We start from the raw sequence: 22,678 nt of genomic DNA on the forward strand, positions 1-22,678 counted from the left end.
AAGGTATTAAGTATTGATGGTTCAAGTGGTTAAATATCTGAAAACACAAATTGACACGAATCCAAAATACACAGATTAGGTCTATATGCTATCAGCGTCTCTCTTGACCTGAAAAGACCCCTGGTCTAAGGCCAAGGGTGTATAACTGTGGTGGAACTGTGTTGTGATGCAGGATTGCATCATGGTCCAGCCCCAGACATGGGGGAGTTTCTACAGTAACTTCAACTGTGTGACATTACGCGTACATGTAAGACTTTACGCATGACCACTTTATCCATGCGAGTTGAATGCAACACTCCGAGGAGTTGTTGGTTACTGTAATGTCACCTGTTTAATCTATCGAGGAAATATTTGGCCTGCACAGATAGAACTACACGCAGAGAGAGGGCCGACAGCGACACTATTTATAATCTCTGTGGTTTAAGCGGTTTATTTCCATCATGGCGAGCGGTCCAGACGTCCCTTCACCTGCTGCAGCCGGCAGCGCACCGGCCCGTAAGGTAAACATCATCAACCCCATCAGACCCGTTGAGTGAGTCGATCGTAGCCTATAATAAACTATTGGGATAACATAACATTACGCATGGTGATTTTGGTCGAATATGACAGCTGCTGCAGTTTGTTTTTCTGATGATACTGTATCTACTGCATAGTAGGCTATATGGCTACTGTGTTATATCTGTCTGTCATTCAATGTTATGACGAGTTAAAGAGAAGGATCTCTATGGACATAAGCCTCGTTTTACCTGATTTGACCTTGTACCACTAGTGAACCGTATAGCCTAGGCCTACTGCCATGAAACTGTAGCCTACCTTTCCCTAGGCAAACTTCTATTAATAGCCTATACTTCAGTCAATCAAACTTTTAAAAATGTGTACACATTACATTTAAAATATGAATCTATATGCTATCTATGCTTAGTAGTGGAAAGAGTACTCAAATGTTTTACATAAGCAAAAGTGTCAATACTGTAATATAGGCTATACTTGAATAGAATTATGAAAGTATTGGCATCAAAACTAAATGTAGACCTACTTAAAGTACCAAAAGTAGAAGTAGTCATTGCTGCACAATGACTGTCCCATTTCAAGTTTTCAAATGTATAAAAATCTATTGAAAATAGAAGATCTACAAGCTCGCAATCGCGATGCATTTTGAGCTTGTAGATCAGCTATTTTCAAATGTATATGGCTGAAGTGTATGTAGGCTACCGGTATACATGTATGCTTTGTATACAAAGTAACTAAAGTTGTAAAATAATTGTAGTGGGGTAAAAGTACAATATTTGGATCTGAGATGTAGTGGAGTAGCCTATAAGTAAAATTATTGAAAATCGGAAGTCAAGTAAAGTACAAAAAAAACGTAAAAGTTGTACTTAAGTACAGTACTTAAGTAAATCTACTTAGTTACTTTACACCACTGATTAAAATATTCACCTGCACTATATGCTATGCTCAGACATACCTTGTAGCCAGGTGGTAAGCTATAGAGACTGAGCCTGATGCACTTTGCTTTTGGAGTTACATGAGTTGGACATATCGAGGCATGTTTATATGAATATATTGACACCTAGTCCTCAGTGTTTATGTAATATAGCCAAATGAACATGTAATTGATATTTGTCATATGTACACTATTAGATTTACTTAGTTGGAGTTATACAGAATTACAGATAAATTATGAATTTGAATATCTGACGAATTGAAGAGTATTTCCTACGGTGGAAGTTTTGTTCTGCTCAGTTCAGTTCTTTAATGTTGGACTACAATAACATCTCCCCCCAATTACAGATGATAAATGTTAATATGGTAAAAGTGTGTTAAAGATGGAGTGACTTTTCTTATTACTTGCAGCCAAACGATACATTGTTGGGAAAACACATGAATTATAAAGACCTGTTTCACTAAATATGTTTTTCCTCCTTCAGGGGAGTGCTGGCAATGACAACAATGTTAACAGCTTTAAGGTATTGTAACCATTCATCATTTAATATTTAATAATTCTGTTTTTCTTCTGTTCTGCTATGTGAAATATGTGATGATGTTGAGGATCTGTAGCTTTGCAATGCCTGTCACAGTGCAACAGGTACAGTTTAGAATGTCTTTTTAAAAATTCACTGGGAAAAGTTGAAAAATGTCAGATCGTTATGGGGACATTATTCCTGTGTAATCATTCCATTGCTATAAAAAAGGGAATCATTGATCACACTCTCCCCAAAAACATAACCTGCCGCAGTGCAAAGTTCTTGTGTCACACGCTTTCAACTCCTGACAAAAACATATATTTTTGTTGAGGATTTTTCAAACACTCGGAGAGGGTACAAATGGACCTTTCAGAGTCAAATGAACGCTGGGGATTTTACTTTATTGGCTACTTCATACACCTACCCTCAGTGAGGTCTCCATCGGCAGCATCCTGATGTCTCCTTGGTCCAACACGCATACATACATACACACTCGCACACACACACACATACGCACACGTCACGCACGCACGCCGTCTCACACAGCCCTCAGCCTCATAGGTGTTCAGAATTTGAGGAGTAGATGAAAAATGTATCCACGGTGCTCAGTTCAGTACAAGTCTGGACCTCTGACGTCCATATTCCTGTTGTACAAATGGCCCTACATGTTGTCAGAACTGTGAGACACCTATGGGAAAGGTTGTTGTTTGTTTGCTCTCCTGCTGTCTGTCTTCATCTTCCTCCACCTCCTCTTCCTGGCTGGGATCCTCCTCCTGGTCCTGGCGTATACCAGGAGGTGCCGGTGTAGCAGGAGGTCCTGTTCCTCCTGCTATAAGGAGAATCCACTTTCCCAGCTCACACTAAGTAGATTGTATGTTGAGCCTAACTGCATGACCTGTTAGACAGCAGGCTCAGAGATTAGAGTAGATGGTTGCGTGCGTGCGTGCACGCACGCACGCACGCACACACACACGCGCGCGCGCACACACACACACACACGTCACCTTTTGCTTCCCCTGAACTACACCTAACATGCAGGATCTAGATCAGGGGTCTTCAACGTTTTCAGGCCAAGGATTGAGGTTTGACAGCACGATCATCGGTGTATTTTGTATTCATGTCAATTTGTGTTTTCAGATATTTAACCACTTGAACCGTCAATACTTAATAAACTTGACCTTTCACTCTGTACTTAGTCTGTTCTTTTTCCCCTCTACACCAAACCCCTAGGGGTCCCGGACCCCCTGTTGAAGACCCCTGAACTGGATAGAAGGAGTGGGTGATGGGCAAATAAAAGGGTCTCTGGAGTTGCATTTGTCACGTGTGTTGGTGCAGTGGTTCTCAACCTGTAGGTTGAGAAGTGACAATTTAAGGACAATTGAGACCCTAAAAGAATAATAATAAGAAAATAAGAAAGAAAAGAAATAGACAATTACTGCATCTAAAGTAAATGACAAACTATACTATTAAAATCCACATTGTCAAATAATAATAAGAAAGAGGCAAACATTGTGAAAATAGCTGATTGTAGATGAGCTATTTTCACAATATCTATCTGTAATGCCTCAACTCCTAGTCCAAGTGCTTGGCGAGTTGGGGGTCCCCAGTTCAATTATGATTATTTTGGGGGGTCGCCGCCTGAAAAGGTTGCGAACCACTGAGTTAGTGTATGAACTTTCCAGGCTCAGAGCACAGTTCTCTTGTGGTCGAGTAGGGCTAAAAACACACCTGAACACCAAAGGTCATGCATATTTGTAGCCACTTAATCCTGGCCCAGCATCCACTGGACTGTGTGTGAAGTAAGGGAGGCATTAAGGGAGGTAACGGATTATGCCTGTTTCTGAGGAGAGTGATTCTCAAAAACATGAAATGTGCTCGTTGCCTTGTCCTCCTACAGTACATGATCATTCCAACCGCCAAAAGGGTGAAACCATATAGCCTGTCCAGTAAAGGATATAGTGCTTGGTCTGGGTATGAAATGAAATAACAGATGATAATCTTTGACAGATAATCAGAAATGGGGATTGTGATTTACTGCTCGGTGAGAGGTGGAGCTGTGTGATGAACAAAATCCACAGTATAATAATCTGTGCATGCTGTCAGACAGTGCTCATTGCTCACCACTTCTCTGTCACTGTAATCTGGGATTATGATGCAGGCAACATTTTGCAGCAGGAGGTGGACCTAACGAAGGCCTCCTAATCCCGGCCACATGGAATGTACAGAGGACTGAACTGAATGATGTCCAGATGTGGAAGAGTTGTCTGTTCTCTATGAACAATGCTTTTAATGCTCTAACTATATTTGTACGCAGAGTTTAGCTAAAAGATAGGACATTTTTATCTTTTAATAATAATAATAATAATACATCAGATTTATATAGCGCTTTTCTAGGTACCCAAAGTCGCTTTACAGAACAAAAATACGAATAAAAAACTTTATTCCAAAAATAGTAAAAATTTAAAAGGCTAAAAAGAACACAGGGCAAATTTAAAATAGCTGAGAGGGAGAGAAGGGTTAGGAAGGGAAAGCAAGTCTAAAGAGGTGAGTTTTGAGGGAGGCCTTGAACACAGCAAGGGTGGGGGCGGCTTTGATATGAGGTGAGAGTGACCTCCAAAGGGTGGGGGCTGCAACTGAAAAAGCTCTGTCGCCCAAGTGTGTTTATTTGCTTTATGGGTGAATTCCAGGAGATTGGTATTGCCAGATCTGAGGGGGCGGGAGGGAACATAGGGTTTGACGAGGTCCGAGAGATAACAGGGAGCCAGGTTGTTGAGGGCCTTGTAGGTGGTGATAAGTATTTTGAAGTCGATTCTGTATTTCACTGGGAGCCAATGGAGGTCACGGAGAACTGGGGTGATGTGGTCTCTTGATCAGGTTTTGGTGAGGAGGCGGGCTGCAGAGTCTTGAACATATTGTAGTTTCTTGAGAACTTTGGAGGTGGCACCGTAGAGAAGGCTATTGCAGTAATCGAGTCTGGAAGTGATAGAGGCATGAATGAGTGTCTCAGCAGCAGTTTGTTTAAATATAAATTAGGTTTAAGAATGACACTTCTAACACTGACAGCACCATAAAACCCACAGCAATTTCTATTTCTATTCTGTTAAACATCCTTGGAGAAGTTGCAGTGTAACTGGTGCTAGTTGTTCTAGTGTTGAACGTTATCCTCGCTGCTCAAAGTCTTACTGCCAAGGATGGCTGATGCCACTGGAGATGTGACCTTTGGTTTATGTCCTTTAGTGGCTGTCTGTGAATTAGCCTCACTGTCATTAAAATTGGTCAATAGTGACCCCTGGTGGATAAAAAACGTCCAGGTAAAAGAGCACAGTCACAGAGGAGTTATCTCCTAATCTTAGGTAGACTAAATTTAAGGAAAGTGTGGAATCATGTCTAGCATTAAATTGACTTTTTCAGTTTTTACGGTATGGCTCTGCAGGAGTCTAGCCATCTATGAGAGGGTCAGTCTGTGTGTCAACACACTAACCTTGCAACTGCTGGACCACGTCAGCACAAAATGTGTTGTGCACCCTGCCAGTAGGCTATAAAGGCACTTCCACTAATTATTTCTCATTATGTTTTATACTTATATTTAACTTTTAATTTAATAATGCGACTGAAACCTTGTCCATTTTCCTTTCTCTATGCTCTTATAGGCAGCCGACCTGGTTGTGGAGTTGTCTTCCACACCAAAGACCAAACCGGACCCATCCGGCCTCGTGTTTGGCAAAGTGTTCACTGACCACATGTTGACCATAGAGTGGAGTAGCAGTGAGGGTTGGCAGAAACCCCACATCAAACCGTTCGGGAACCTGTCCCTCCACCCAGCCAGTGTGTGCCTGCACTACGCCACAGAGGTACTATAACTCTCCCCTTTCCTTTTATACAACAAGTACACTGTAGATTGTCTCCTTAAAAAAAAAAAAAAAAAAAAGTTGTAATATCTGTTATAGTTACAGTCAGTTAGTTACAGTGGAAGTGAGTTTATTTGAATGAGAACAGAGCATTAAACCGACTGCTGGTCTAGTTTTTATGTCAGAATTGTTTGAGAGTCTCCATTGTACGTACATCTGATAAATGGAATGTGTGCTGTAACAAATGAAGGCTGCTTGGTATAAAGAATAAAGCGTTTATTTTGTAATCAATTTATGTCATAATTGTTCTCAAGGCAGCTGTGCTTGTAGTGATAACACTTTATTTATAGTAAAACGTCTCTCTTCTCTTCTCTTCTCTTCTCTTCTCTTCTCTTCTCTTCTCTTCTCTTCTCTTCTCTTCTCTTCTCTTCTCTTCTCAGTTATTTGAAGGGATGAAAGCATACCGTGGTGCTGACAATAGAATACTTCTCTTCAGGCCAATGCTCAACATGGACCGCATGGCTCGGTCTGCTGAGAGAGCCTGTTTGCCAGTAAGAACACAAATAGCTAGAGTACTAGAGGAATGGATGCATGAATGTAGGGATGGATTGACATTTGAACCAATATGGATGAGTGAACATATGTTATTGAGTGTATAAAGCTTTTGCTTTAATTCTGGATTACTGTACATCACACTCTTCTCTCCAGACTGTTCCACTGTCAAGGTCCTCTGTCCTCATCCCCTCCCCCTTGTCCTCCAGGCCTTTGATGGTTCAGAGCTGCTGCAGTGCATCAGGAGGCTGATACAGGTGGACCAGGAGTGGGTGCCACACTCTGACTCGTCCAGCCTCTATGTCAGACCAACCTTCCTGGGTACAGAGGTAAGGACCCATGGTGGAATGCAGTGGTCAGGGGATGTCAGGGACATCGAGACCTCATGGCATCACATCACACTGGACTGCTTTTACTCCATCTCTGTCCTCTCTCTTCTCACAAAGACGACAAAATGATGAAGAGGTCACAAATGCTGATTATTGCTTCATTAAAATCCATACATTCTTCAAACAGTGGTCATCAAGTGGATCTAACTATAGTTTTCAGAGAATGCTCAAACGCCTGAAGCTAATTCTTAATTCATTGCAAAAATGCACGGCTGCCAATAACACCAAAACTAAAGCCTTTACAGTGTGTTCACTGTCTGCACTGTAGGTAAGGAGATGTGGGTGTTCTGTGTGTGTCCCATTTCAGCCAGCTCTGGGTGTGAAGAAGTCAGGCCATGCCTTGCTGTATGTGATTCTGTGTCCAGTGGGCTCTTATTTCAGCACCGGGTTCGAGCCGGTGTCCCTGTGGGCTGACCCCAAGTACATCCGAGCCTGGATGGGAGGCACCGGAGACTGCAAGATGGGTGGGTGAGTTTTCATGCACACACGCACTCACACAGGCAGGCAGGCACGGATGCACGCATACACACACACACACACTACACATTATTATCCTTTTTTCTAAATATTCTGCTCTTACCTGTTTTGTTTCCTCGGGTGGTTTCAGGAACTACGGAGCGTCCATCTATGCCCAGCATGAAGCAGTGCACTATGGGTGTCAGCAGGTGTTGTGGCTGTATGGAGAAGACCATCAGATCACTGAGGTGGGAACCATGAACATCTTTCTCTACTGGACCAATGAGAATGGAGGTCAGTGCACATTAACCCATTAAGACCTGAGGCCGATTCTATAAATGTCTAAATCTGTTTTTTGTTGCTATATCAGTGGTGCTCAAACCTGTTCATGTCAAGGATCCTCAAAATGATATGTATTTTGCCTGAATCTTATCTGAAAATATGTTGTTCCAGGGACCCCCAGAAGCAAAGCTTTGAGTAAAAATCTTTCGCTTTAAAAAATAGATATAATATTCAAAGATTTGCACAAATCTTCACGATTTAAAAAAAAATGATTTACAAGCTCACTTCATGCTGCACTATGAGCGTGTATATTTAGTGATTGAATACTTTATTAGCCCAGGAAAGTACAGTTCAATACAAGGTCTGCTAAAAGGATTGTAAACCCAAGACAGCCTACTGTATGGCTTGTTTCCATTGGGATCCTTTGTGCTCAATTCATCTGGGCTTAGGGATTGAACCGGGAACCTTCCGTTTTCCAAAGTGGCTGCTTGAACTCTATTTTGCATGAAATGCAATGTAAGTGATGAAGAGCTGGCAAGTACAGGACATAAAAGTCAAACAAGAAACAAGACAAAAGGAAATAAAATAGATACAACATTATTAAAACTTGCGATAGAGTATGAAATAAATACAATATTTATAGAAAGGTACAATTCTGGGAACTGGTACGTCATTAATAGGACAGTACTATGTGCTCTGTGCACGTCTATTTATTTTGGTAGCCAGCAATGCCCAGGTTATTGTATGGTAACTAACTAACTATCCATAATCAGAGGACTTAGTTGGATGCAAGTCTATGATGTCAGTACTATGACGTCTATTCTGTGTGTCTTGTCTATGACGTCAATACTGCAATACTGTGTGTGACATGTTCTTATTCCATCTTCTATAATAATCTTATCATCTGCAGAGGAGGAGTTAGCAACTCCACCACTAGATGGCATCATCCTCCCTGGTATCACCCGACAGAGCATCCTGGAACTCACAAGGAAATGGGTAAAGGGAGAGACAGAGAGAGGAGGAGAGAGAGAGGGGGAGAGTGAGTGAGTGAGTGAGTGAGTGAGTGAGTGAGCGAGTGAGTGAGTGAGTGAGTGAGTCAAGTTGCGTCACACTTTTCCCCTACTCATCTATCTCTGCCACCTTTGCCCAGATCCATGCCAAACTTTGCACACACACTCCTTGGCTGCCAATCCACAACCCCTCATTTTTCTCATGGCCCTCTTCTAGCGCCACCATGAGGCCGATTCTTCCAAAACACATTTTTAGACACTGCTCCTACAGATTTTGCCCTAAGATCACGCAAAGCGAGACACATTATCTCTAAAGTCATGTCATCAACATGGATCTGTCCCATTTCCCATTTTCTCCTGATTGGCTACGATTGCCTTCTAAAGTTTGTGTATGCGACCTGGCGGTCGCTTATCTCCCGATTTAGGGAGTCTTACTGGTTAATACCTGGCATTGACATAAACAATATACTATATTTGTACATATATGATGCGTAGCTTGCTAGCTAGTTCAGGCAAATACACTCAGGAGGTTTGGGTTTGGGCACTGCCTTAAAATAAATCTCTGTCTCTCTCCCAGGGAGAGTTTAAAGTGGCAGAGCGCTACCTGACCATGGGAGAGTTGTGCCGAGCCCTGAGGGAACAGCGGGTCAAGGAGATGTTTGGTTGTGGAACGGCCTGTGTGGTTTGTCCAGTGGGACGCATCCTCTACCAGGGGGAGGTACGCAATTTGTCCAAAAAGGTTTTCATACGAGTCCACTGCTTTATAAATGAGACTCCATGTCTCTTGTGACCAGATGAAGTGAGTTAGATGTTTTCTTGTGCCCTGTAGCTGTTTGCTTTAATATGTTTCCACAACTAATGTTATTTGTAATAAGAGTGAATATGCTAAGGGTGTGTCACGCACCGAAATATTACATTATGCTACAGTCGGTCACGTGGTCATATGGTGCACAAGGTGTCGCGTTGTGAGCTTTTGAAGCACGCTTATTTTCTGTCACCACACGGACACACGGACACACACACACACACACACACACACACACACACACACACACACACACACACACACACACACACACACACACACACACACACACACACACACGTTTAGTGTTGGGGGGAGAGGAGAAGTGCTCACCGCTGAACAACAGTGAACTACATCTGCGGTTGCTCCAGTTGCTGTATCGATTAGACTGAAGGACTCAGCCGCAAAAAAAGTCCAAAACATGGGGTGGAGAAAGCGAGACCCTGGATACTAATCTTCGACGGCTTGTTTGTTGAAAACATTTTAGTGATAAATATGCCATGAAGTTGCGGAATCTTTATCATTTTGACACCTACAACTGCTAGTTTAAAAAAATCGTTTTCCAAATTCGCATTTTCACCTCGCACAGCTTCTGTGGGGGTAGTTTCAGAAGATAATGATATGCACGCTCAACTCCACCCCCTCCGCCATATTAGCCAATCAAATTAATTTATTGCAGTTACTGTACAGAAGGTAACTGCAATAAATTAATTTGATAAACTGCAATAAATTAATTTGATTGGGTAATCAAAGGTAGGTTTACTTGACATCATCAAAAATATTAGCTAATTAGATTTAGCTGTTTTGGGCGTGTCCCTCCCACTTTAACACATTTAATATGCAAGCGTGTATGTGTATGTAGTCTTTATGTGTATTTATTTGTGTCCAGAACATGCACATCCCCTGTCAAGAAAATAACTCGCAGCTGGCCTCTCGATTGGTCAAAGAACTCACGGATATACAGGTGGGTAGACAATGTACACATGCATGTATTCACGCACACACGCACGCACAAGCACACGCACACACACACACACACACACACACACACACACACACACACACACACACACCAGCCAATCCAGATGTTTGTTTGTGCGACACCTGGCTGAACATCTGTGCAGCCACTCTCCCCTCAGACAAAGGACTGTTTTTTGATGTAGGAAGAGACTCCTTCACACAGACCACATTTAAAAAGAAAAGTCTTTATTGGAAGGACACACAGGATCTTTAGCTGCCGGTGCTAAGATACTTTCGAAACGTAATTGAAAATATACTTTCTATTAAAGTTGATAAAGTATGTTATTACCTTCTGTGCCTAATACTGTGTTGCATTACTTTTGTATTACTTTCCCAAAACATCCTTAAATTAAACAAGTTCTGAAAATGCATGTGGCCCACCCATCTGACTCGGGAACCACAGCTTTTTACGTCCTCCTGGTGAAAAGAATTAGCGATCTTGTCATCACACATATCGGAGGAAACACTTGACATGACTATCTGTACTCTCCCTAGGACTGACTGTTGGGGTCAGCAGTGACAAAGGGACTGGAACTCTATTTCTCAAACTTTTTTTTATATATATATATATATATATATATATATATATATATATATATATATATATGTCACAGTTTGTTGAGATTCAGTTAGATTGAGAACAGGAGCGCTCGTTTTTGGGCACAAGGTGGAGCAACTGCTCCTTCGGGGAACTAGGAATCTGAGGTTAGGATTAGGGTTAGGTTTAGGCATAGTTTTACTGAGGTTAGGGTTAGGATTAGGGTTAGGTTTAGGCATAGCTTTACTGAGGTTAGGGTTAGGGTTAGGCATAGTTTTACTGAGGTTAGGGTTAGGATTAGGGTTAGGTTTAGGCATAGTTTTACTGAGGTTAGGGTTAGGTTTAGGCATAGTTTTACTGAGGTTAGGGTTAGGATTAGGGTTAGGTTTAGGCATAGTTTTACTGAGGTTAAGGTTAGGGTTAGGTTTATGGTTGAGAGCCACTGCACTAGAAGACAGCAACTCATGGGAGGGAAAAAAGGGAGGGAAAAAAATTGCCAATGAGACTGCAGTTTCACTCGGTTCTTGAATCATAGTCCTTGAATTCAAAATGTCCTATCTACTGACTGAAGCTCTGCTCTGCTCTATCTGTTTTCTGGAGCCTCTCTTTGCTATCTCTGTTCTCACTCTCTCTGGTCAGTCAGGGGTCAGTCAGTGATTAGCATATCTGCTCTCTCCATCATTCAGGTTGTGTGTGTGTGTGTGTGTGTGTGTGTGTGTGTGTGTGTGTGTGTGTGTGTGTGTGTGTGTGTGTGTGTTCACGCACACATGCGTGCGTGCGTGTTTACGTTTGTTTGTGTACATGTAAGAACTCAACGATAAAATCTTTCCCACCCTGCATTGACAGCGGTTCTGTGAAGGAGAGAGAGAGAGTGAGAGAAGGAGAGAGCGAAAGAGAGAGAGGTGTTAATACAGGCCTAATGGCAGAGTGAGGACAAGAGAAGGAGCTCGGTTGGAGATAGGAAGCGAGACAAACTCCTGAACACTCTCATTAAGCTTGCTGTAATTGCACAAACCCAATTATTGCCTCAGCCTTTTGTGATCTTCAAAGCCGAGATGCCGCTAAATGAAGCCTCGAACAAGTGGAGAAAGAGGAAGAGGAGGGTGATGAGCAAAGTGTGTGTGTGTGCGTGGGGGGGGGGGAGTGTTGCATGCGTGGGCAGCAAAGCTTAATGAACAATAAAATTGACAAAATGCTCGAAAAACGCCGGGTTCCTTCTGCAATGCTGTTAAATCTGTTGACATTTCATTTGGAGGGAAACAGTGCTGCGTCCCCCCCCCCCCTTCTTGAAGACAACATTGTGCAACAAACAAACGAGTGGTCTGAGGCAGCGGGATGAAAGATGGGTTTACTAACTCGCCCCGCCGTTCCTCTTTCAACTTAATTAGAAATCACATCCTTTTGTTTCCCCTTCGCGGGCGCTTATTTACTTTCGCACTCCGACCATTAGAACAAATTTGCAACATGAGACGCAAATAATTGGATTTGTCTCCGCGCCTGTCATGGATTGGGGAACATTTTGTTTTGATTTTATATTATAATTTCTGTTCTCTCCCCCCCCACACACACTTCTGTTGTGTTGTGTTGTGTTGTGTTGGTGGCTGAGTTTGCAGATTCGCTTGTGGATATTTGTTTTCATATATATGTATATTTCTTTTATCTTACTGTGCACTGTGCTCACAAATAAGCAGCAGCAGGCAAGAGAAGTTTAGCAGTCGGTGACAAGAAATGTTTCCCTGTTTTAGACCTGTAGTACACAGGGTTCTCTTTAACCTCACCATGACTTTATTTTTATTTTTATTTTTTTTCTGTTACAGCATGGCCGCACTCCTAGCGACTGGTCTGTCCTGGTGTAGCGGAGCCACAACGGAGTCTGGAACACACACACCCACACACACACACACACACACACACACGCACACACACACGCACACGCACACGCACACGCACACGCACACGCATATTACATCCAGGCACACAGTAGGCTACAATATGAAAGCAATCCAATAAAATAAACGTTCAAATGCCCAAAGACAGGATACAGTGCCCATTTTAAGCGCAATTAACACATTCAAAATATCGTCGTTGTCGGGTGGAAACCTTGTATGTCCAAAACCGTTGGGTTTGCATTTATCATTTTAAAAATTATTTAAACTAGTGAAAACAGCCGATCTACAAGCACACAACGCCTCGCACCGCAAGGCGTTTTGTGCTTGTAGATCTGCTGTTTTCACTACTTCTGTGCGACGGCCTTGTACAATGAAGCCGGGCTTTACTTTGCGAAAGAACGTACAGATTTGAAACTTGGAGATACAAGCTTTCTGCCCGACAACGACGATACGCAACATGCTGTAAACTCTTCATCAGAACAAACACCCTTTGTGCATGTTGTTCGTGAATGAGAAACGCGCAATACTCTCATTCTAACTGTAACATGCTGGAGAGCAAGAATTGTACAGTCACTGAGACGCATACTGCTTGAATGCCCTTACCTCCATAAAAACTTGAATTAATGACTCACAAATGCAACAGTCCACTATAATTAGCAAAAGACGTCCAAGTAATGTTGTCTCACACTCGTGCAATAGTCCACAACTGTTTACAATATTTCCACCATGACTTGGGCTGTATCCCACTTTCCTTTTCCCTCTTGTATGCACACAGTAAAATCATTTGTGTTCATTAAAACTCTGAGTGTAAAACTGCACCCAAATGGGCCCGTTAAAAGATCAATTGAGGATTCGTTTGTGTAGGACAGCGTACTGTGAAAGCACCTCAGCTCTTAACAGAGTTCCACGCTGATTTTGTATTTGTTATTCAGAAAGTGTACAAATGTAACAGAATGGACACGTAAAGGTCCACCTGGTACTAGTCACAGCCAGGTGTATAGGATAAAGATAGCAAATATTAGTCTGTGACGTCACTGTTAAGTGACATGGTACATTCGACGGCAGACGGCACACACTAGAGGTGATGTCACTATGTCATGCGTTGATACAACGTTACGTTGGCTATGCAACCACATACCGGTACATAGACATTCTCTATCTCTTAAAGTCCCATAGTTCACAGTGCTCCCTTGAGCCAAGGTTTTTTTTTTTTTTTTAATCATTTTTGACATGTACTTAAGGAAGAAACATGACTAATGTGAATGTTGGCCAGTGGGCGAGGGTAATCGTACATGGACAGACAAAGCCATTTGCTGGGAGTTCACCGCTCCATTGATATATCACGGAGGGTAGAGAGTAGTATAATACATTGAATCAGCAGGACTTCATTTTATACCTGTGGCATGTGCGTCATTTACATGCAAGTGTGTTAAATTGTGCCATTGACCATATTCACACGGTGGCCATTTTTCTGTTGTCATACTCAATGTTCTATTTGCAGTTCTGTTTAAAATATTCATCTGTTCAGTGTTGATTTATAGTGGCATATAACCTGTATTCTTTTTTTGTTTTTAGCATCAGTCCCTCATAGTTATAGCACTTTATCAAAGCAGAAAAAGATTTGGCTGTGTTATCGTCGTTGTCGGGTGAAAACCTTGTATGTCCAAAACCGTTCGTTTTGCATTTATCATTTTAAAAATGATTCAAACTAGTGAAAACAGCAGATCTACAAGCACACAACGCCTCACACACAACGCCTCGCACCGCGAGGCGTTGTGTGCTTGTAGATCTGCTGTTTTCACTACTTTTGTGCAACGGCGTTGTATGATGAAGCAGGGCTTTACTTCGCGAAAAAATGTACTAATTTGAAACTTGGAGATACGAGGTTTCTGCCCGACAGTGACGTTAAGCTGATTCATTAATGGATATTGACATTTGCAAAGAGTGCACTCTGTGGGCTGGAAGCAGGACTGCTAAGGTTAATAATGGTGAATCCAAAAAGAAAGGTCCCTAACGTTTTCTCTTTGTTTAAAAGAAAATCACCTTCAGCTTTTAACACAGCCCTTTGACAAACTGAATAGCGAGGAAGATAGCCCAAAACTGGTTAAATATAAAAGCACTATATTAGTTTTAGCAATACTAGATACTGTATGTCTCATGTCATATCCCATGCCAGCTGCTGCATACTGCACAATCCCTTCATTACCATTGACCAAAGTTTATTTTTGTAATAATTTAATCCTAAAATATTGATTCTCATGTTAGCCCAACAAATAAATATGCACTACAAAACAGCATTAGTCCCATTTTTGTTCCTTTTTCATTTAAGCCTTGCTAGCTATATAAATGCCTATTATATTATTAAGCTATATATGCAATACATTGCCATTAAAAGTCAGTTTCTGCAGTCACAACATGAGTAAGACGCCTTAACACTCGGGTGACAGAAAAAAAAATCGCTTCCACTCTGACTGCATTTATCAGTCAAATTGACAGGTAAATTCTCTCCCTTTTGGCCCAGGAGAGCAACACCACCTCCCCTGCTGCCGGCGGGGGTTCTATTGTCTTCCAAATGTGAATTAGCATTTCAATTGACCTCTCAAATGGGGAGCGCGAAAGGTGTGAAATTCAATCCTTGCTTCTGGAATGGGTGAGACCTGTCTGTATGACCGATAACTAACGTCAGAGTGGTATAAGGTATATTATTTCATACTTAGGAAACGTTTCAGAAGGGGAAAAAAACGAGAACATATGTCTTGAGTATTTAGGAAAAGTCATGGAAGGGGAAATATCTGAGACCTTCACAGGGAGAGTTATTGCACTTTGCGATCTCAAAATCGGTCAAAATGACCGGCCTGTTAGTCACCCGTGTGTTAAGGGCGAGAAGCGGCGAGGTCGTGGGCGTGTGCGTGTCCATCGTGCATGATAATGCACGGATCGTGTACGACGTGTGTGCACGCCGTTCGCCATTCGTGAAAAAAAAACAAAAAAAAACATGTGAATCCAATTTTTCTTTCTCCAGTAAATTTCAGCGTTGTATACAATGTAACTAAACAGGAAGAAAAAGAGTACAGAGAAACAGCTTCTTCCGGCCAAAAAATGCGTTAGCGGTTCCGGGTTACCGGCCTAACCCGGAAGTAAACAAACTGGACGTGTCCTGGGGCACATCAGCACGTGCACATATCCGCCTGGGTGACGGCAGACTGCTGGGCGAGCGCTTTGGCATGAGATCAACTTTGACCAAAAAATGCACAATGAAAAATACTACTTACTGTCTTGAAGGTACTGTATAATCCTGAGGAGGTCTGTGTCCTGCTGTCCGATGTCCTGTGCTGTGAAGAGTTCTTGTAGGTAGAGTTGGAGATTCTCAAGAGCGTTGGTTGAATCCGAAATATCCAGAGAATGTGTGGGTATTTTTATATCCTTCTGCTGAGCTATGGTCATCATTTTGATGTCAGACAGGTCATTTATATCCATATCTGGAGTCTGTGAGGTCAGATGTAGAGGTATTGGCCAGCTCCATATATGGAGTTCTAGGTGATGATCCAGTCGTCTCCATTTATGGCTATCCAGGGTTTGATGAGGTTATAGTTTTGTGATCTTCATATATGGAGATAATCAGCTCCACAGATGGAGATCCATGTGTTGTACCAACTTTCTGTCTTGGCCATATATGGAACGTGACATGAGGCGTGACTGACTGATGCATGGGAGCTGCAGGTTTTCATAGTAAATGCAACCTACGGTCGCAATAACACATCTATTGTTTATATTGTGTGGTTGGTGTTCATTTTAAACCACACAGTCTCTGAGACATATACAGAGTGAATACATGTATGTGCAGAGTCACTGCTTTGCTTAATGTATACAGTTGTGACGGTCGCTTACAGGTATATACCGATTAGGGAGTCTTACTGGTTTTAAAGATCTACTTATAGATCGGCTATATATTGAGCATAACCTTTCTTACCATCTCTAAAGGATCACAGTTTAAAACATATTGAAGACAAAACCACTGTATCTGTAGATACAGTGGTACAGATACACTGTAGATGGAGATACATATCTAGCCCCTTAACAGCATTCTAATTTAAAGTTGAACCAAAATATTTTATATATATATATATATATATATATACTGTATATAAAAAAGAAAAAAATACATGTGCTTGCAAAACTGAGAAATATACTGTTCTTTAATTTGAAATAAATTACCCATAAAATGACTTAATGTCGTGAAGCACTCCTTTCCTTATTCTCTCAAATCACCACTTTCTGCAGAACTGTCATTATTGCTGTAACATTTAAGAAACAAATTTCAGTCCAAAACGTGTTGGTGACTTGATTAGAGAAGAGATTACAAAAACACTGGTGGCAAAATCGTTCTAGCTGGTAACTTAACCTCTATTTTAAACTTTGTTTTATTGAATTCTACCATAGCCGATATACAGGCTCACAACGTGTTACGATGCGATTAATTGTGGTCTTGTAGATAACATTTCTTGCGAAAAACTGTGCATTTTAAAAACGGAATTGATAGAATTGACTGCAATGTCTTTGTTTTATACAGAGTACTCATTTTCATTAGTGCCATCATTTCCATTGTCCCCTAGTACTCTGTTTTGTCGGCTGTTGAACACACACACACACACACACACACATGCATGCATGTGCGTACACGCACACAGGGAAAGTCAGTACCTGGAAAAGAACCAACGTTATCTGCATAATGGTGTCATAACAGAAAGCCATCAAACCTGCAAGCACTTGGCTCAGCCTCACACACACACACACACACACACACACACACACACACACACACACACACACACACACACACACACACACACACACAGGGGCGTCAATTGGGTATGGCAGGGGTATGCAGCTGCCATACCCTGGGTCCAGGGGAGGAAATAAAAGTTACTTTTAAATATAAATCCATGAATGTCTCTTTGTCTATCTCTGCTGGTTATTATGTTGTTAAATTACAGTAAAATAACTACAAATGCAAAATTTTACAAAATGGTCACTTTAACAAGGTATTATAATTATATTCTCCACACTTGTATTCTCCCCATCTTGACAAAATGGTATATTCCCAGGTTCCGCAGGTCAGCTGCACAGGTGCAATGCATTATTGTTAATTGTGGCACGTTTACTAACATGCCATGTTTAGCTGCACTTAACACTTCCAGGCTGCCATATCCAGTCCAAGAGACCATAAAACCTATGTAAACAACGGACAAAACTCCTCCCAACGCGAGGGGTTGTGAGCATGTAGATCTGCTATTTTCACAATAGAACCGTGTTATACAAAATGTAATGCCTCTTTTCCACGAGGACTCCCATCTTTGCCATACCCTAGCTTTTGCTGAACTGACGCCACTGCGCACACACACACACACACACACACACACACACACACACACACACACACACACACACACACACACACATACACGGACTGACTGACTGACCTGCACATACACAAGTCTGGAGATGATCTAATAATTCAAAGTGTGGTAGAAAATGAGGGGTTGTGAGCATTGTGTCTGAAACCAGCATGCCTCATTGACTGGGATTTTGACCATGTCTATCTCTGGGGGTGGGGAGGGGTGGGTGGCTTCTGGATGATTCCTGGCTCCTTACGCAGACAGCACTCTCTTCTTGGCCCTGGCCCCATCCTTGTGTCCGGTGGCACAGCTGGTGTTGAGCCTGTGCGTACACATAGACACAGACACACACTCACACACGTGTCTTTGTGCCAAATGTCATTTCTGCCAGGCTCCTCTCTTGTCCGCGACTGAACCGGCGTTGGCCATGAGTGCAGATCTCAATGTCTTACCCCCTGGAGTAATAGCTCTCTCACCCTTTTCCCTTCCTTTTCACTCTCTGCCACTGACCCTCCGCTTCCCCTAACTGTCCTCTCTCTCTCTCTCTCTCTCTCTCTCTCTCTCTCTCTCTCTCTCTCTCTCTCTCTCCATCCATCCATTCTTCCCAGACCCGGGGTGGGATGCAGTAGCCAGCTCCATTCAGCCTTAAGACGATAATAATGTTTTAATTGTCACTTCTCATTAAAACCGCGGCGACTTTCATCCGAGGAGTGGGGGGGAGAGTAAGAGAGAGAAGGGGATGGATGGACAGACAGACAGACAGACAGACAGACAGACAGACAGACAGACAGACAGACAGACAGACAAACAGACAGGGAAAGAAGGCACCCAGTCAGCTGCTAACAGTATTTGGCCTCTACCTCTCTGTCTCCCCTTCTCTTCTCCTCTTTCTCTCCTCTCTCTTTCTCTCTACTCTCTCTCTCTCCTGTCTTCTCTGTTCTCTCTTCCTTTCTCGCTCATCTCTGTCTTTCTATCTACACTCCGTCCTCTCACCCTCTCTCTCTTGTCTCTTTCTCTCACTATCTCTCTTTCACCATCTCCCTCTCTCCCTCTCTCTCTCTCTCTCTCTCTCTCTCTCTCTCTCTCTCTCTCTCTCTCTCTCTCTCTCTCCCCCCATGCTCATTCTCTGACTCCTGTGCCGCCAGGGGCATGATCTGATTTGACAAGCGTGACGCTGTCATCTTGAGTTTGTCCAATTTGAAAGTCTAACTAACGAACCCAACACCACTTTATGTTGCTGTCGTTGTTCTAAGGCTGCTCGGTCTTCTATTTGTCTTTTCTTTATGCTTCCTGTATAGCCCGCGCCGCTGGTCTCTTTTGGAGCAGTCGTTCTGGTGTCATCATCACTGTGCTCTTCTCACATGACACCAGAGGATATCAGTGGCTCTCTGGGTAACCTCGTTTACAGTAACTCAGAGAGTGTGCAAATGGAACCAAATGGACCCCATACTCTCTAAATCCACACATATATGAATATGATTTTAGTTACAATTTACAATTTAGGCATTTAGCAGACACTCTTGTACTCACTGTAATCCAGAGCGATTTACAATAAGCAAGGCCAGCACAAGCAGGTGATACATCAAATGCTTAAATAGTAATCTAGAATCGTAGGTAAACCAAGAACCAATCGTCATAACCCCCTTACAGTGTCCTTTGTCCAGTTCTGTTTTTGAGTGCTGCTAACCACTCCTACGTTTGACCTTGTGTGTATGTCCCTATGTATGCAGTACCAACGCTACTGTCCCTACCGTATGTATGCATACAAGGGCGTCGCACAAAAGTAGTGAAAACAGCCGATCTACAAGTACACAACGCCTTGCGGTGCGAGGCGTTGTGTGCTTGTAGATCGGCTGTTTTCACTAGTTTAAATCATTTTTTAAAATGATAAATGCAAAACAAACGGTTTTGGACATACAAGGTTTTCACCCGACCAACAACGATTTGTTTGTGTGTGAGAGAGAGGAACACCGGCTGCTGATTGGAGACGACAGATCCTGACACCTGATTGGTCACGATCCAGGTGACCATAGAGGTGGTCTCACATAATTAATGGACTAGTTGACAAAACATAATTGCGTGAAGGTCAAATTGCAATTTAACCTCCGCTCAAATGAGCTGTCCTAGAAACTCCAGAGCTCGCAACATTATGGCTGCAGCATGTTATAGTTTCCATTGGTGTGTGTGTGTGTGTGTGTGTGTGTGTGTGTGTGTGTGTGTGTGTGTGTGTGTGTGTGTGTGTGTGGGAGAGATAATCTCTTGCCTTTCTTGTCCGGCGGGTGGCGCTGGCAGCATACAAACCACAGTCATCACATTAGAGAGACAATGTCCTATTCCTGTGTGTGTGTGTGTGTGTGTGTGTGCGTGTGTGTGTGCGTGTGTGTGTGTGTGTGTGTGTGTGTGTGTGTGTGTGTGTGTGTGTGTGTGTGAGAGAGAGAGGGAGAGGGAGGGAGAGGGAAAGGGAAAGGGAAAGGGAGAGAGAATTTTTGGAGGCCTGCCAATCACGATGACAAACCACCATAGAACTAATCTATTTCCACGGCCATATCCTAATCCACCAACACAGTGATAGCATCGTTTAATCACAAAAAACATCATCATCATCATCATCCTCAACATCCTCGCTTCTCTTCTCATACAAATGTGTTTTTTTTTATAAGAGCTCATGATTAAGAGCAGATTAACGCCCGCCATCAGCCGCCAGACGGACAGACAGACAGACAGACAGACTGAGATATAGATGTGATGGGTTTTGTTAACACCAGAATAACACAGGGTGACTGTCACTTGTGTGCATTTGACATGACATGAACGTTATCCTCTCCAAGCGCATGTTATCGGCCTCAGCTTTAGAGTTTTAGGGGACTTTCTTAACCGCGACGCCCGCTTATGAGCTTACGAGTAAATGGAGGGATAGATGGATCATGGATGGACACGCACACACACACACACACACACACACACACACACACACACACACACACACACACACACACACACACACACACACACACACACACACACACACACAGGACAGAGAGAGATCAGTGTCATTCACACAGCTTGAAGCAGAAAGCCTCATTTGCTTTGTAGTGAAAGCTGTTTCATTTCTTATCAGTGTTGTAATGCAAAATTATCAATGTTAATTTAACTTCAAGAGCATACACTCATGGAGTCAAAATAACGATAAAGAATTTGTGTTCTGGAGTGTTATCATTTTCCATCAAAAATATATATTTTTTAAATAGATATATGCAATTCAATTCAATTCAAAGGAGCTTTATTGGCATGAGAAAACATACGTTTACATTGCCAAAGCAAGTATCACAAATACAATAAAAACTGTTGAAAATGGGGAAAATACCGGTATATACAGTACAGTTGGAGGGGGGTACAGCATTGTGTATATGCACTGCAAGCTCGTGTTTACTCCTCCAAGAATCTTGTAGCAAAGCTCAATATGCAGTGGTAGAATTAATGAATTATTCTTTTTTTACAGATCTGCACACAGCTTGAAGCAGAAAGCCTCATTTGCTTTGTAGTGAAAGCTGTTTCATTTCTTATCAGTGTTGTAATGCAAAATTATCAATGTTAATTTAACTTCAAGAGCATACACTCATGGAGTCAAAATAACGATAAAGAATTTGTGTTCTGGAGTGTTATCATTTTCCATCAAAAATATATATTTTTTAAATAGATATATGCAATTCAATTCAAAGGAGCTTTATTGGCATGAGAAAACATACGTTTACATTGCCAAAGCAAGTATCACAAATACAATAAAAACAGTTGAAAATGGGGAAAATACCGGTATATACAGTACAGTTGGAGGGGGTACAGCATTGTGTATATGCACTGCAAGCTCGTGTTTACTCCTCCAAGAATCTTGTAGCAAAGCTCAATATGCAGTGGTAGAATTAATGAATTATTCTTTTTTTACAGATCTGTTTTGCATAAACATTTTTTTTAAAGTCCTAGAGAAGGGAAGAACAATAAAATGGTCTTTATCAACCTCTGAGAGTGCAGACTTTACTTGTTCTACTGCTCTATTCACAGCATACCCTGTCTTATAGAGTAGAATGCACGCTACAGTTCAGCTGCGCCTGTGTGTGTGTGTGTGTGTGTGTGTGTGTGTGTGTGTGTGTGTGTGTGTGTGTGTGTGTGTGTGTGTGTGTGTGTCAGAATGAGAGGCAAGGTCCTGACGGTGAGTAATGTTCTCCAGGCCTGGCGGCTGGCACGTTTCTGTCTTGCTGCAGGTGGGAGTGAGTCATGCACGCACTCACGCACTCAAGCATGCACGCACAGCACACATGCACACACACACACACACACACACACACACACACACACACACACACACACACACACACACACACACACACACTTTCACAAAAGCACACATACAGTCCCCCCTTCCCTCCGTCCCCCCCAGAAACTACTACATAGTGCACCTCACTCTGGTGGTCTCCCTTTGCGTGTGTGTGTGTGTGTGTGTGTGTGTGTGTGTGTGGTGTGTGTGTGTGCACGTC

General features: G+C 42.4%; 1 protein-coding gene across 1 annotated transcript; it reads left to right on the top strand.

The window, feature by feature from the left end:
- The first annotated feature begins 252 nt into the window (after nt 1–252).
- Nucleotides 253–17,649, top strand: bcat1 (branched chain amino-acid transaminase 1, cytosolic). The gene is made up of 11 exons (XM_080754836.1): nt 253–500; nt 1,929–1,967; nt 5,615–5,815; nt 6,253–6,363; nt 6,574–6,693; nt 7,061–7,221; nt 7,361–7,503; nt 8,402–8,487; nt 9,079–9,219; nt 10,196–10,270; nt 12,682–17,649. The coding sequence occupies exons 1-11, from the start codon at nt 441–443 to the stop codon at nt 12,718–12,720; spliced, it is 1,176 nt and encodes a 391-aa protein (XP_080610962.1). The 5' UTR covers nt 253–440; the 3' UTR covers nt 12,721–17,649.
- The last annotated feature ends 5,029 nt before the right edge of the window (nt 17,650–22,678 follow it).

The sequence above is a fragment of the Nannobrachium achirus genome, assembly GCF_963921795.1.
Source record: "Nannobrachium achirus genome assembly, chromosome: 23".
NCBI lineage: Eukaryota > Metazoa > Chordata > Actinopteri > Myctophiformes > Myctophidae > Nannobrachium > Nannobrachium achirus.